At 39.5% G+C, this 15,051-nt stretch overlaps 1 protein-coding gene and 1 long non-coding RNA gene across 4 annotated transcripts in view; one reads left to right on the forward strand and one right to left on the reverse strand.

The window, feature by feature from the left end:
* Positions 1–579, forward strand: LOC109962993 (uncharacterized). Of its 2 annotated transcripts, none has more exons than XR_002275340.1 (3): positions 1–12; positions 231–324; positions 491–579. It is a non-coding gene; the product is annotated as an uncharacterized LOC109962993 (long non-coding RNA). The 2 variants fall into 2 exon arrangements; XR_002275341.1 differs by lacking the exon at positions 1–12 and adding an exon at positions 38–117.
* Positions 580–9,012: 8,433 nt separating this feature from the next.
* The window catches only part of sncgb (synuclein, gamma b (breast cancer-specific protein 1)), a 7,883-nt gene continuing 1,844 nt past the window's right edge, over positions 9,013–15,051 (reverse strand). The window contains exons 2-6 of one of the 2 annotated variants that reach the window (XM_020605206.1): positions 13,966–14,007; positions 13,526–13,653; positions 13,090–13,107; positions 10,533–10,574; positions 9,013–9,177 (exon numbers count right to left, since the gene is read on the reverse strand). In XM_020605206.1, coding sequence (XP_020460862.1) covers positions 9,169–9,177; positions 10,533–10,574; positions 13,090–13,107; positions 13,526–13,653; positions 13,966–14,007 — 239 coding nt within the window. In that variant the 3' untranslated portion in view covers positions 9,013–9,168. The remainder of the gene's footprint in view (positions 9,178–10,532; positions 10,575–13,089; positions 13,108–13,525; positions 13,654–13,965; positions 14,008–15,051) is intronic. The other variant, XM_020605207.1, reaches the window with a different exon arrangement.

Consider the following 15,051-nt stretch of genomic DNA (forward strand, 5'->3'; position numbering starts at 1 on the left):
ACACAAAGCGTTGTGGGTTCACACTACAAACCTCCAGACAATTCAGCTGAGAAATGAATTGTGGACATTGTGAAATATGTTGTATTAAGTTCTTATTGCTGTGGTTAGCTCCTCAAAGTGAGTTAACATTTCAGTTTAGTATTGCTTAAATGTGGAACGTTTTTCCAAGCGGTGTTTTGCACCTGCAGATTAACAGTAATTTAAACTAAATATCAAATTTCTTTTTATAGGCTTGATGGTGAGTGACCCAGCAGAGGATGACATCGGCAGTAAGGCCTTTTCTTTGGGATGTGCCACCAGTAATTCAGACTATTTCAACATGTGGTGAGATGATGCCTGGTACTTTGTGGGTTTTTTGTTTTCCTCCACTACCCAGGTACAAATGTGCCCACTAAAAGCCTTTTTGTTCAAAATGAAGCAAATTTATCAAAACATGATAGATTAATTTAAAGATATGTTTAATGCAGGCTTTTTCAATTTTCCCCTTTAGGCAATCCTTAACCAGATGTCACTCTGTGGCCAGACGATCACTGCAGCATTCTTAAGGACATGCATAGAGGCAAGCGAGTTGGTTTATAAATGGATCATTTATTATTGAAGTCAAAACTTATTTTTTTTCCGCAGGCCTCATCCCAGCTCAGCCAGCTGCTGAAGTCTTGGGTAAGATGGGAAATCCCTACTGCTGGGTCATCAAGGTAGAGTAAATCACGTTTTCTCCATGCTGTTGCAGTGCATGTGCCTGTACCACAGTTGTGAAGACTAGTCATGCAAATGAGAAGTCCAAACAACTGTGGTCCAGGCACATGCAGAAAATGTGAGGTACTCTACCCTGATGGCCCACCAGTAGGGATTTTCCATCTTATGACTTCAGCAGCATGCAACAAAAAAGGATACTCCATGTGGGGGACTGCTTTTTAAGGGCCCTGTGTTCAACATGCAATCATGCCAGGGCCCTCTTTTGAAAATTGTTCAATAAAGCTACAACTTTAAAATCTTTGATTTTAACAAGATATCATGTGTTCAGGTCTTGGAGTACAGTAAGGAACTACATCTTGGCCCAAAACTTCAGCACTATGGGGGTACAGTGGAAAGAAGTACAAGTTGCTTTCCACATCATGAGGGATGACAGCAATAAGTATTCCCAGTTCTGTCCAGATCATCTTGAATCCAAAGCAGGCTGCGGGGGAAAGACACGCAAATTAAGATGTCCAAGTGTATAGATATTGGATTATGTGTGAAATTACATGTGTTGACTATCAACTGTTATACATATTTGAATAAATTGAATCAAGTGTATATGGTTGTCAATTCAATAAGGCATAACGTTATGACCATCTGTATGCACTTCAATGCAACACTTGTTTTTGAGGTCATAGTTCAAGATGTACTGGATGTTATATTCAGAGGGTCAGAATATTAGGAACACCTCTAAATATAATGTCCAGTACACCACCCCCTTGAACTATGACCTTAATAAAACTAAACTTACAATGTTAAGGCAGAAGTTATCAAAAACTAAGATTGCACCTGGATGTAAAGTCAGGTTTCTTTGCAGCATCAAGAAACAACTCCAGATTCATGGATGCCTTGTTTCTATTTGGAGGATCAGAACCTGTGATGGCAAAATAACCATCAGCTTACTCAACATTACAAGTTAACTTCTGCATCATACTTTCCTCTTAACTGAGCCATTGTCCTATCAATTTGCTGTGTTTCACTTGAGAACAATGGACATTCATTGTCAAACATTACAGATGGAACAAAGCTTCATTATCAAACTAAGTGAAACTGTTACACTGCACATTCTGACCCTGTGTACAAACATGGTGCATACAAATGCAGAATGAAAGCACTTATATGCACACCTCACAGATGTCCTAAAACACCCTATATCAAACTAGGACGTTTGTCAGTGGGGAAAATATGGGTCAGATTGGAACAAAGAGTTGTATGCAAGTACATGGTGTTAAATTTGAAAATTATCACTACAATTTATATCAAAATTGCTCAAACACTTTTGAAATTAGTTGTTGGGGAAAAAAAAAGCTGAGAAATTAGTCTGACCTGAACCTATCAGTACTAGGATAGTTCTCTCACTTGAACCACCACAACTTTAGAATGGGTTTCTCACCTGATGTCCAAATGCAGGAGTGACTGGGGCTCGGAACACTGTCTGTCCTCCTCGTGACAAGCCCAAGGTTATTTACGCTATGCAAGTTCTTGTCTGTGCGTTCTGTGGCCTATTGAAAGATACAGTACATGAGGGGAAGTTAGTCCTATGTCTATCCTAGTTATAACAATTACTCTGATCACAGAAACCTGTACAAACACATTTAATAAAAATCAAACATGCAGGAAAAGTCAACTCTTACTAAATGTAGTTTACACAAATAAGATTCATTAAAGGGCTATTGCATTCTTTATTCAGGTTTATCAGTATATGATGCACTTTGAGGCTAAACTGGAGTTTTAATGACTGTTTTCTCTAATCAGTTCATATTTCTTGCACATCTGAGCCTTTCCTTAATTTTCCTAGCCTATGCTTACTAGTCACAATGTAGTAACGGCATCAAACTCTGTTGGAAGAAGCACTGTACATAAGTGCAATTGAAGCATCTGTACTTATTTTTAGTTTCTGCTGCTTCACATCTTACCGTACCTTTTTACTCCACTAGATCTATTTGATCACTTGAGTTTATAGTTTTTCAGAATTGGATGAATAAAAAGGAAATACAGTATAAGCCTAATCATGAGACTTCAGTGATCTCTGAGAAATTTACAAGCTACTCACCAGAAGTTCACATTTTAACAGTTAACATTATCCCTACCTTTATCAGCTACAACATTAAAATGAACACAATAATGCACCAAAAAAATTTAATATACAACGTGAAATGCATTCTATTATTATTCTGCACAGTGACTACTTTTACCTTCGGTAATTTAGATATAGTTCCCTGCCAATGCCTTTGCACTATTATTTAAGCAACACGTTGAATGCAGCACTCTTACCTGTAACAGGGCATCTCAATAAAAAGACACCGAACGGTTTGAACCTCACCGGGTCTTCATCAGGGCGGAAACATACAGGTGCAAACACTTTAAGTTTCCGTACTGATGAAAACCCGGTAAGGTCAAAACAGGTCGCCGTTTGTTTGTTTGTTTTTATTATTATTGAGCTGCACGATTAATATTAAATATAAAAGACATTTACATTAATTGGGCATGTAAAACTAGAGGAGTTCTTTCATCTACAAGACCACACGTCCAACAGGGAATAAGTTAGTCAACTCTAAGAGATTTCTCACAGAACGAGAAGGTTTCACAATTAGCCTGACAATTGACAGGCTCAAGCAAAGCAAAAGAGTACTGGACGGCTAAAGTTATTCTTGAAAATGTTATTGCTAGCAGAGGTTTGCTAACGTCCTACATTAGCATTCGGCTAACGCTAGATAAAGTATCCCACTTGGAATAGAAAGCATAAATTTGGACAACTGTAGTAACAGCGAAGCACCTGTGCGCTGCCTACATACAAAACGCAACACATGAAATGCTAACTGTGATTTTCTACAATTTTCTAATGCAACCCACCTGAGTAACAAAAGAGCACCTGCTATCGTCCATCTTGAATCTCCCAAACTTACAGAATCGCCCAATGGAGACTAACTTGAAGAACTCAGCTACCACCTGATTGGACAAGTCTGTTCTGTGATTGGACTGCCAATGTCCAATTAGATTCAAGTGTGATTCACACTAAACCTCAGTGCTCCTAAATATGTGCAATACAGTGGAACCTCGGTTTTCGTGATTAATCCGTTCGAAAACCGAATCGTACGAAAACTGAAGCAATATTTCCCATAAGAAATAATGTAAATCCAATTAATCCGTTCCAGACACCCAACAATATTAACAAAAAATACATTTTTTTTAGAGAATAACTATTTTTACATACAGAAAACAAAGAGAAATAAATATAATTGACTAATGAAATGGATAAATGAACATTTAACATCACCTTTACCTTTATTGAAGACTCTTGTTGCCGTATGGAAGACGGTGAGGAGGGGAGAGGGAGAAGGAGAGGTTATTGTTTGGAAGGGGAATCCCCCTCCATAAGGATTTCATGTATCAAGGCCCTATCTGGGGTTACTTCCCTTCACTCATTTCTTCCGGGAAATGAGTGGCCGAGTCACGTGGGCAGGCGGACAAGTTTGGTACGGACTAATGACGCTGAAGTATTTCCTGGTAATAAACTCCTCAGCTGTTTAGGAGTCTGATGGCAGAGGGAAAGAAAGAGTTTTTCAGTCTAGTGGTCCTGCATTTCACACTTCTGAACCTCCGGCCAGAGGGTAGGGAGGTGAACAGTCCGTGCTGGGGGTGGGTTGGATCTTTGAGGATGGAGGCAGCTTTCCTACGCACCCTGCGATGGTAAATGCTCTGCAGAGAGGGCAGTGGAGTCCTGGTGATCTTCTCTGCAGTCTTTACCACTCTCTGCAGGCGCTTGTGGTCCATAGCAGTAGTGCTGCCGTACTAGACAGTGATGCAGCTGCTCAAGATGCTCTCAGTGATGCAGCTGTAGAAGTTGCAAAGGGTCCTAGGTGACATGCCAAACCTCCTCAGCCTCCTCAGGAAGTACAGCTGTTATTGGGCCTTCTTGACCAGCTGTGTGGTGTTCAAATGAGGTCCTCATTCATTGGATGTGGACACCCAGTGTAGTATAGGGGAAAAGTGGAGTACCTCCTGAAACCAAGCAAGCCCATATACAGGAGAAAGGCGTGATGAAGAAACGAGGCCGGGGAGGATCCCCGGCTTTGATTTTCACTAAGATAGACTAAGTAAGTTACTAAGCTAGAGTTCTCTAAATAATATGTGTTCTCATGTTTTCTACAATTTTTTTCTCATGAAAAGAATGTAGAAAACATGAGAACACATTATTTAGAGGATCTTAGTAAAATCTATCTTGGTAAGTTAGTTAGTTCTCTGACAGAAAATCAAACCCCAATTTGCCGTACCAAAGCCAGTGGAGTTAACCACCAGGCTATACACTGGCTGTATAGGCATACATTTAGAACGTTTACTGGTTTATGCTATTGGTTAATGCAGCTTAGCAAGGAAAAGAGGGTTTTTTTGGTTTGATGGAAGGCCCTGCTAAGGGCCCACACTGGACATTGACTGTTTAGACCTGTTTTTACGTGGGGAAAATTATTTATATCAACAAAAACAAGGCAGAGCATATAGAAAGAGTTATCTTAAATTATGTTTGCTTTCAACCCCCTTTTAATACCAAACTATTAGTTGCAAAGACTTTTTGGCATTGTCCTGGTTCTACTGCCCTTTAGATACAATTTAACTAGTAAAGCAGAGTGGGCGGTTGATAATCCTTAAAATGTAACCCACAAAAGTGACATTCATTATAGTCTACAACACAAATAGACAGGGAAAGTCAATAGAATGACTGCAAAGTGGCTCATTTTCTTTATAGGAAGTCCACATCAGTAATTTTAGAATCTAGTTTTCAAATGAGAATGTACTATATGAAATACACAAACGACAGGAATAAATGTGGCCTACTTTAAACATGGTAAATATTTAGCTCCTGAAACTGGCTGACATACTTAAATCTAAGTCATTGTTCTATTCATAACAGAGTACAGCCCTGCAGCAGAAACAAATCAGCATCTGTCACATGGGAGATTTCATACAACCACCTAACACTAAATATAGCTTAGTAAGATATAGGTCTTGCATTCAACACTTAGGACTGAAGAATGCCTGACTGCACTCTAAAATGCTACAGCTTTTTGGCTATAATTAAAATTATTCCCTTACAATTTGACCAAAAGTTAATGTTTTACAAAAACATATGTCAATATTACCACAGGGATACACATTGTGTTTATTTTTGCATTTTATTACAGTTCAATCCAGACAAAAGCATAGTATGTGCAGATAAACTGGGTGAACAGGCTGCCCTTGGTATTCATTACTGACAATGACTCAAGGGTGCTCAGTGAAGATGAAGTCAGCATTTACAGTCAGAATGAACCTTTCATGAAGATCCACTGCCTTACCCGACATAAGCTTTGAGCAAGGCTGGACAACAAATGGTGCAAAGACTCTCGGAACCCCACAGGCCACAAGGATACTTTATGATTTTGTTTTATTTTTTGTTTGTTTTTTGGTGTTTTGTATAATTACCAAAAAATAGCCTGAAATCATAAGGGCCTGACGGCAGCACCTGTGTCTTCATGTAATGGACATGAACAGTTTAACATTTTAGGGAATATGCATATTTGCTTTCTTCCTTAGAGTTACATAAGATTCTTGTGTTTACACATAAAGCCACTGAGGGTGAACCATAAACTGTATATAAAAGTGGACAACACAGTACCACTTCCTGCCTCTGTGCAAAAGTAAAGGCAAAACATTATATATACACAGGGGTGGCCATCTTGCTCTTGTGATGCATTTTGCAACAGAAATGACCAGAGGTGGTGCTACCATATCAGGACGCTAATGAAAGCTGTCAAATCATCCAAAATACACCCTTTTTTTATATCAAAAGACTTATTAAAACAGCCTTATCAGGAAAATGACCACTTGTACACAGATCCACGCAATATCATCTACTTAAATAACAGAAATCACCTTTGGAAAAATGCCTTAATTTGCATTTTGAATTTATAGATTGGTTCATGTTCCCATTAACCAACATGGAGTGGGTGGGCTTTACAGACTATAATGCAACCAGCCACTAGGGGGCAATCGAGCTTGAGCCAGAAGATGATTATCTTAGCTTAGCATAAAGCCAGGAAGCAGCTCACCTCACTCTGCACAGAAGTACTAGGAAAATGGCTAAATACTGTAGCTGCAGCACATCAGCACATAGCACCCCCCCCCCCAATGTGGTCTTGACTGTGAGATCCAAATCATTTAACTGTTCAAATGTTGTATTTTCAGTCAGGATGTGTTCATTCAACATGCAGTGCTTCACAGTTTTAAATAAATTCTTGACACAGTAGCTGATTTCAACAAACTCTTTTTAATTTCACTGGTACCGTTTATAAAATCAGTGAGTCTGCTTTGATGCCAACTTAAACATGGTGTGTTATATGTGTTTTTGTATTAGAGGTGGAATTTGTACGCTATGTGTGTTTTAGTACAAGCTCGTTGTATTGAGTGTGTGGATGTCAGATTGCTTGATAAGGCAACATGCAGTCATCATTTTCCATTGGCCACAAGTTAAAAACACACAAACCTGCTCTGGGCACAAACACACACGAAACACACTTTGCTGGCTGAGGTTTACACACACACATGCAGTGCATACACGCACACACGCACACGCACACACACCGATGCTGGTCAGATGAGCAATGGAAGGTGGCACGACACTGAACAACGGGGGTTGAGACTAGAGAGAATATCTCAGCTGTACACAGAACTACACATAAAGCTAATTGACGAGTAAACTAAAGCCTTCGTTCTGCTCTCTTAAGTGCATTGACTCCCTCATTGAACAATCATACAATTACAGAAATCCAAATAACTGACTGACTGCATACTTTTCCTTGATGTCATGCAGTTTCACAAACACTAAAAAGCAACTATGTGACAGGAGATGATCAATATCAGATGCTCAGATTTCCTCCTTGTTCTGACTCATCATTTACATTATAGCCTAAGGGAAACTCTCAAACCCAAGGCATGTTCTAATGGCCATTAAATGAAAATAATCTTATGTATTCTCCAGCATTTTATGTTCATTTACCCAAAATTCATACCCTGACATATTTGGAAAATTTTGGATCTCCACTATAATTAAAAAGCTGTGGGTGTCAGCGTTTCCCATAGGTGGGGTCAAGGACAGGCTTGTCATCCTGAACACATGTTTTCTCCTAAAGTTAGAGCAACACTGTTCATTTTTATGCCTCCATGCTGACAGTAGCTGTGGCAATATGCATTATGTCTGTCCGTCCCATTCCAGTGAATGCGATATCCCAGGAACTGCTTATATGTTAAAAAAAAGTGCTACAAGTGTTCACTTTGAAACAAAGATGACCTAATAGCAGTCAAAGGTCACTGTGACCTCACATTTGTCCCATTGCTGTGAACTTGGCTGGTCAGTGGTGGCATATAAAACACAAAGCAATAGTTCTAGTTGTATTTGTCTCTGGTCTGGAACTGACTTGGGCTGACTTTGTCATATTAAAAGGAGAATCAGGAATTTAAATGATCAAAATAGCAATCAAATCTGGTTGTTTGCAGGAAGATGTCCCTGTCAATCAAATCTAATCAAACCAAGAGTATTGCTAACCATAAAGCAATTAGGTTTTCAGGGTGTCTGCCCATCCCTTTCTTGTGAACTTGACATCCCAGAAACACCTTGATGGACTTTCTTTATATTTGACACAAAGGGCCACTTAGATTTAATTCTAGTTTAGTCAATATGCGCTATATAGCCACAGGTATTTAATGTTAGAGAGAACATCTTTGAACAACCTGGAAACATAATGCTTCCGGCCATGGCTATTACCAGTGTGGAGGTATAAAAACTAATACTAACACACTGTGTATTGCTTCTTGGTTAATGACACTGTAATAATCCTCTTTCAGAGGCAAAACAAGCACCAAGCCAAAAAAGCGACACAGAACAGCTGCTACTCTGCAGTTACGACAAGTGACAATTCTACACATCTGTTCATGCAGTCTATTGTAGCTAACTAATGACAGCATACATCACAGAATGACACCTGTCTTCAATGCACGATTCCCTGCACAAGCCTCTGGAGATTTATTTAATATGCCTGCAGCTACACATGCACACATAAATAAGCTAACATGGAAAGACACACAAACAGCAGCTCACACGCCCACTCAACATTTGAACTAAGTCACACAATGGGTTACTGTTGTGGACTGCAGAGGCTTAACTGTATGTACACACCAAAAAAATTACATTTTCTACAAACATCAGCTAGAGGCTGCAGAAAATCAGACGGGACAAAACAATAGAGGCTGAAGTGGCATCTGGAATAGTCTCTTTTAGTTGAATTTGGTTCCGTAAAAGTCACAAAAAAATATGTTGAACATCTGGACTCTGGTACAGCGAGATGAGGGGAGCGAGGGGCTGCTGGAGAGGACAGGAGGGGGAGTTCCTGAGGATGACTAATACCCCTGGAAGGAATGAAAGTATGAAAAGATATAAAGATGGTGTCAGTGCTAAGAGAAGCATTTAAATTCCTTCAATTAAAAATTACAATTCCATAATTAAAAAGTCATTACAAGATATATGAGTAAGGCATATTAGACACCAAGTCCTGTTTACTAGTCATGAGCAGAAGAGGAAAGTAACAAACACTCAAGTACTGCATCATTTTCAGGTACTCTGCTTGTGTATTTCCAGTTTGTTATTTTGCACTTTGACTCCACTACATCTTCAGGAAACTACTGCCCCGTTTTCTCCACTATTTATCTGACAGCTGTAATTGTTAATTTTTCATGATGAGATTTTACATGCTAAAAATTCAATCTTGTAAACACAGTGCATTGTTAATCTCATCCACTCCAACCCCTTTTCAATTAAAAAAAAACTAGAAGCTAGGTTTAGTAAGGCTTGGGGCTTCGAAACGTTTATATAAACAAACAGAAACCAATAAAATAGGAATTGTACTGCATGAGCTTTGCTGGAGCGCATGATGGAGAGACAGCGTTACGCACGGTTACGCACGGCTGTACTTCCTCTTCGGGGCCGATTATTAGTATGTGCGATACTTCTTTGGAAAACAAATGTCAATATAACCAGAGCGAACACAACCAGATGCCAACAAGCTACGCTACCCCGTGAAAAACAGGCATTATTGTGCGACACGTTAACTTGGACACACAACTAAATGAGAAATTAGCATGAAAACAGGAGCGTATCAAAACAAATCGTGGTTTGATAGTAAAACACTTACCCGTTTCTGTTTGCGCTAGGACCCGCTCACATCCCTGAATAAAATCAAGCATCTTCTTATCACAACTGGATAAGTGTTTCAAGTCCTGGTTGCATTCATCTAGTGGACATGTCATCCTACCGGAGTTAAAGACGTTTCCACCCTTTTTATGACCACTTACAAAAGGCCTCGACTTGGGGCCCCTGTTCGGTTTCAGAAACCGCTACTACCCCTGAACTGTAGGTGGTCGAGTTGCATTGGGAGTAATGTGACACAAGGCTGTAGCAATGAAGTGGCAGGCTATGCATAAAAATAAAAAATAAAATCTTTGATTCTGCTGCATTAATTGTTTTTATATATATATATAAATATATATAAATACTTTTTCACACCACTGTTAATGTATATATCCTATATATGCATTCGAAAGATCAGAGTAACGTACAAGGATCACAAAGTTACATCGAAGTGCAGTAAGGATATGAAGTTACTTTCCGCTTCTGATTAATGTTACAACAGTGATTATAATGTGATCTCTCTGATAATAAATGATCTGCTCTGCTTTCTTCCCAGCAGCAGCAGCAGCACTCTTACCTCTCCTCCTTCACCACCCTGTTGCATCCCCCCATATTCTCCCTGTAGGAGGAAACCAGAAGAGTGAGAATGAATCAGACACAAAACAGACATAGAGTACACTTTCCTGAGAGTATGAAAGAATGAGGTGATGGCAGGGTGGAGGGCTACATACACCAACAACCATACAGTCTTATGCAAAAGTTTAGGCACCCCTTGATAAATAACAGATTTTGGTGATTTTTTATTTGAACAGATGTTAACACAGTTTCTCTTGGAAATGGAAAAAATGCACAATATTTTCTGCAAACAGTGATGCATAGTTACTTCTTATGCCATAAATTGAACAAAAATAAAAAATAAAAACATTATTATGGCATGGTGCAAAAGTTTGGGCACCCTAAGAGTTCCAGAGTCTCAAAGTCTCTCACAAGGTTTCAGACCTTAATCAGCTCGGTAGATCTGATGCACAGCAACAGCTGTCATTGGTAAATGCCAATTTCAAAGCTGTACAAATACCTTGACTCTTCAAACCTTGTGCACACACTTGTGGACACCCAGCAACCATGGGTTCCTCTAAGCAGCTGTGTAAGACCCTGAAAATGAAAGTTATTGATGCCCACAATGCAGGAGAAGGCTACAAGAAGATAGCAAAGCGTTGTCAGCTTGCAGTTTCCACAGTAAGAAATGTAATTAAGAGATGGCAGATCAGGGGAACTGTGGAGGTCAAGATGAGATCTGGAAGACCAAGAAAACTCTCGGACAGAACTGCTCGTATGCTGGTCAGAAAGACAAATCAAAACCCCCATTTGACTGCAAAAAACCTGCAGGAAGATTTAGCAGACTCAGGAGTGGTGGTGCACCGTTCCACTGTGCAGCGATGCTTGCACAGACAAGGCCTTCATGGAAGAGTCAGCAGAAGAAAACCTTATCTGCGTCCCCATCATAAAATCCAACGTCTGAAGTATGCAACAGGACATCTACAGAAGCCCGATGCGTTTTGGAAACAAGTGCTGTGGACTGATGAAGTTAAAATAGAACTCTTTGGACACAATCAGCAAAGGCATGTTTGGAGAAAAAAAGGAGCAGCATTTCATGAAAAGAACACCTTGCCAACTATTAAGCATGGGGGTGGATCTATCATGCTCTGGGGTTGTGTTGCAGCCAGTGGCACAGGAAACATTGCACGGGTGGAGGGAAGAATGGATTCCACTAAATACCAGCAAATTCTGGAAGCAAACATCACACCATCTGTAAAAAAGCTGAAGCTGAAAAGAGGATGGCTTCTACAACAGGACAATGATCCTAAACATACCTCGAAATCCACTATGGAATACCTCAAGAGACGCAGGCTGAAGGTTTTGGAATGGCCATCACAGTCCCCTGATTTAAACATCATTGAAAATTTGTGGGTAGATCTTAAAAGAGCTGTGCATGCAAGACGACCAAAGAATATTACAGAACTAGAAGCCTTTTGCAAGGAAGAATGGGAGAAGATCCCAAGTACAAGAATTGAAAGACTTTTAGCTGGCTATGAAAAGCGTTTGCAAGCTGTGATATCTGCCAGAGGAGGTGTTACTAAGTACTGATTGTGTAGGGTGCCCAAACTTTTGCACCATGCCATAATAATGTTTTTATTTTTTATTTTTGTTCAATTTATGGCATAAGAAGTAACTATGCATCACTGTTTGCAGAAAATATTGTGCATTTTTTCCATTTCCAAGAGAAACTGTGTTAACATCTGTTCAAATAAAAAAATCACCAAAATCTGTTATTTATCAAGGGGTGCCTAAACTTTTGCATAAGACTGTATATCTAGCTTTCATTTTTATTTTTGAGCTGTCATATAATAAATTGGTAACAATGAGGCTACATGCTCTCATCATGCGTAAAGCATGGGGCTCGGTTAGTTGATTAGAGTTTACTGCATGTAAGGGTTAAATCAAGCCTTCATCTGCACAGGCCTCGTTCAGCCATGAATATATCCACTGACTTATCTGACACACTGGAGATGCGGCTGAGACCGTATGTTACTTAATGCTACACATACAGTAGGGGCTAAATGGTTAGAAATGGTGGATTTTAGTATAATTGTTGTCTTAACCACATGAATGAGTGAGAGTCTTAGAGGTCAGAATACAAGAATCACAGTAAAAACTTCTAAGATATTACGTTATAGAGTCTATGGTGTTCAATTGAAACTTTTATCCAGAACCAAAATACTGCAGCAATTTGTCCATTTTCACCTGGAAAGCATCATAGCAGCTTGTTTCTTTACCCTCATGACATTCACTCAGTCTGTTGTCAGCTGATATACACCAAGTTACCAGTTCATTACTGTACATGCCTACACAATTTAATACAGTCCAATAAAAGAGTCTCGCTATAAATTCCACCTCAAAACATGATGATTCTACACTAAACATCTGACTTGTTTGTGGGTTTATTGGACTGGATTGAACAGGTAAACTAATAACTTGGTGAAAGGAATGTGCAGAATATCCCCTTTCTGTCTGCCCTTCACCCCAGCCCACCCCAGGGTGACCTATGACCCCACACTACTCTGTCCAGTAGGCACCTCATATATAGGCTCCTCCTATCAGGGAAACAGATGAGACACAAACAGTATAAACAAGAAAAGGTGAGAACAACTGCAACACAGAGTACCACACAAAACAGATGCACTGCCACAATAACAAAAGAAGCAAGCCAGAAAAACATGAGAACAACATGCATGAAAGACACAACTGTTAGATGTAAGAAATTCTATTTGCTTAAAAATAGCTTTGACAACACAGGGCCAGGAGTGTTTAAACATTTTTTGTATATACAGTGCAACATAAGGTACTTTAACCCTAACTCAGAACAAAAAACATACTGGTTTTGTCTCTATTTTTTGTGTTATTTATCATTTTAAACAATGTCGTTGTTTTGCTCTGGTCTAAAGGTGCTGCTGGTTTCAAATAATTCAAACTTGTAGTAGCTGTAGCTGCAATGTTGCCATGGTAACTGACCTGGTTGATCACCCCGGTTGATGCTGCAATGTTCTCCACGCCCTCCACGGTTGCCTGCGACACCTCATTGGCCCCAGCAACCGCTGTGTCTGCGACGATGTTGGCCTGGTCCACAGTCCTGTTGGTCACTGGGAGGCAGAGTGGAGAAAGGTTAGAAGTGAAACTGAACACACACACACACACACACATACGTGGTGGTCCCATTTGTGATCTTGGCACTTTGTACGTTACTATGTCACATATTAACTGTGCATATACAGATTTAGATGTTTACATGTTCAGGAAAACATTCTTATTTCAGACAGCTGGCAAACACTTGTAAAACCACAAAAATATCCTGGAAGTAAACAAACTGCTGCTTAATGACATTTTTTGTATTTCTCACTAAGGATTGTGCTGAGAAGTTTGTGTCATGGATTAACATATGGAGCTTTTCTTACCTGTGTTTACTGATGACACAACTCCCTCCTTTGTCCTACTGCCTGAAAACCAAAAACAGAGATCTGAATCACATGTACATTACTCACATAGACTATTTTCCCTAACTAATTAGTCTTGTCATTTTTTTAAATGTATTTTGTGTGTAATTAATAGTTGAAACCGTGTCTCTCAAACCTAATTAATGATGCAGCCTGATATATATTCTAATTAATGAAGTGACCACAAAACTTGAATAATCAAAACATGATAATATTAATGTTGAACATCACATTTACATCATTATATAGAAGGGTTTCTCCTGTTAGAAGTAACAATTGTTACATCGGCGTTGCAGGTTATGTGTTTTCAACCAGTTTATTTCATGTTTACTTTCATATACACATATTTTAATTGGCACAGAGTTTGAGAATTATTGCAAAAGTGGAAATTCTATGATAACACATACTCTTTTGTAGCTATTTCTGAAAACATTTCTTAGCTACTGCTGCTGACGCTAGCCTCTAACGTAACCTTCGTGAGAGTGTCAGGTCAGTAGTATCCATTGCTCTTTCTAAGATCTATTTTTACTCAATGACCTTTCAGTTGGACTGTTTTATATTTCCCTCTCAACCTTGAGAACTGCAGTGTTTGGCGTTTAAGCACTATAAAGCTCAGCTGACTTGAAAACTGAATATATTTATTGGGAAACATCCTGTGAACAGCAGCACCTCCCTGTGTATCCCTCTCTGCTCACCTGCCCTGTGATCATTACAGTGTGATTCCAAGATGATTAAACTGTGGTTATATAATGTGTTAGAGTGAGGGAACAAAGGAGGAAGGTGGAAACTTAAAAAGGAAATTTGGAGAGTAGCATCAGTTTGTGCTCACTGCTTGTTGTCTCTGTACTTTCACACAGATGCAGACGCTGTCATGCATCTGTCTCCTTATTCCCTCCATCCGTCTGCACGCTCCCTGTGGTACATGAGCCATGTGCCTGAGCACTGAGCAGTACTGCAGTACAACCACACACACACACACACACACACAGCAGTGGTAGCTTCTTTTGCTCGGCCCTCTGAGTGTCACTGTATGTGAACCTGTGGTGA

Source organism: Monopterus albus, unplaced genomic scaffold (assembly GCF_001952655.1).
Source record: "Monopterus albus unplaced genomic scaffold, M_albus_1.0 scaffold69.1, whole genome shotgun sequence".
In the NCBI taxonomy this organism is placed as follows: domain Eukaryota; kingdom Metazoa; phylum Chordata; class Actinopteri; order Synbranchiformes; family Synbranchidae; genus Monopterus; species Monopterus albus.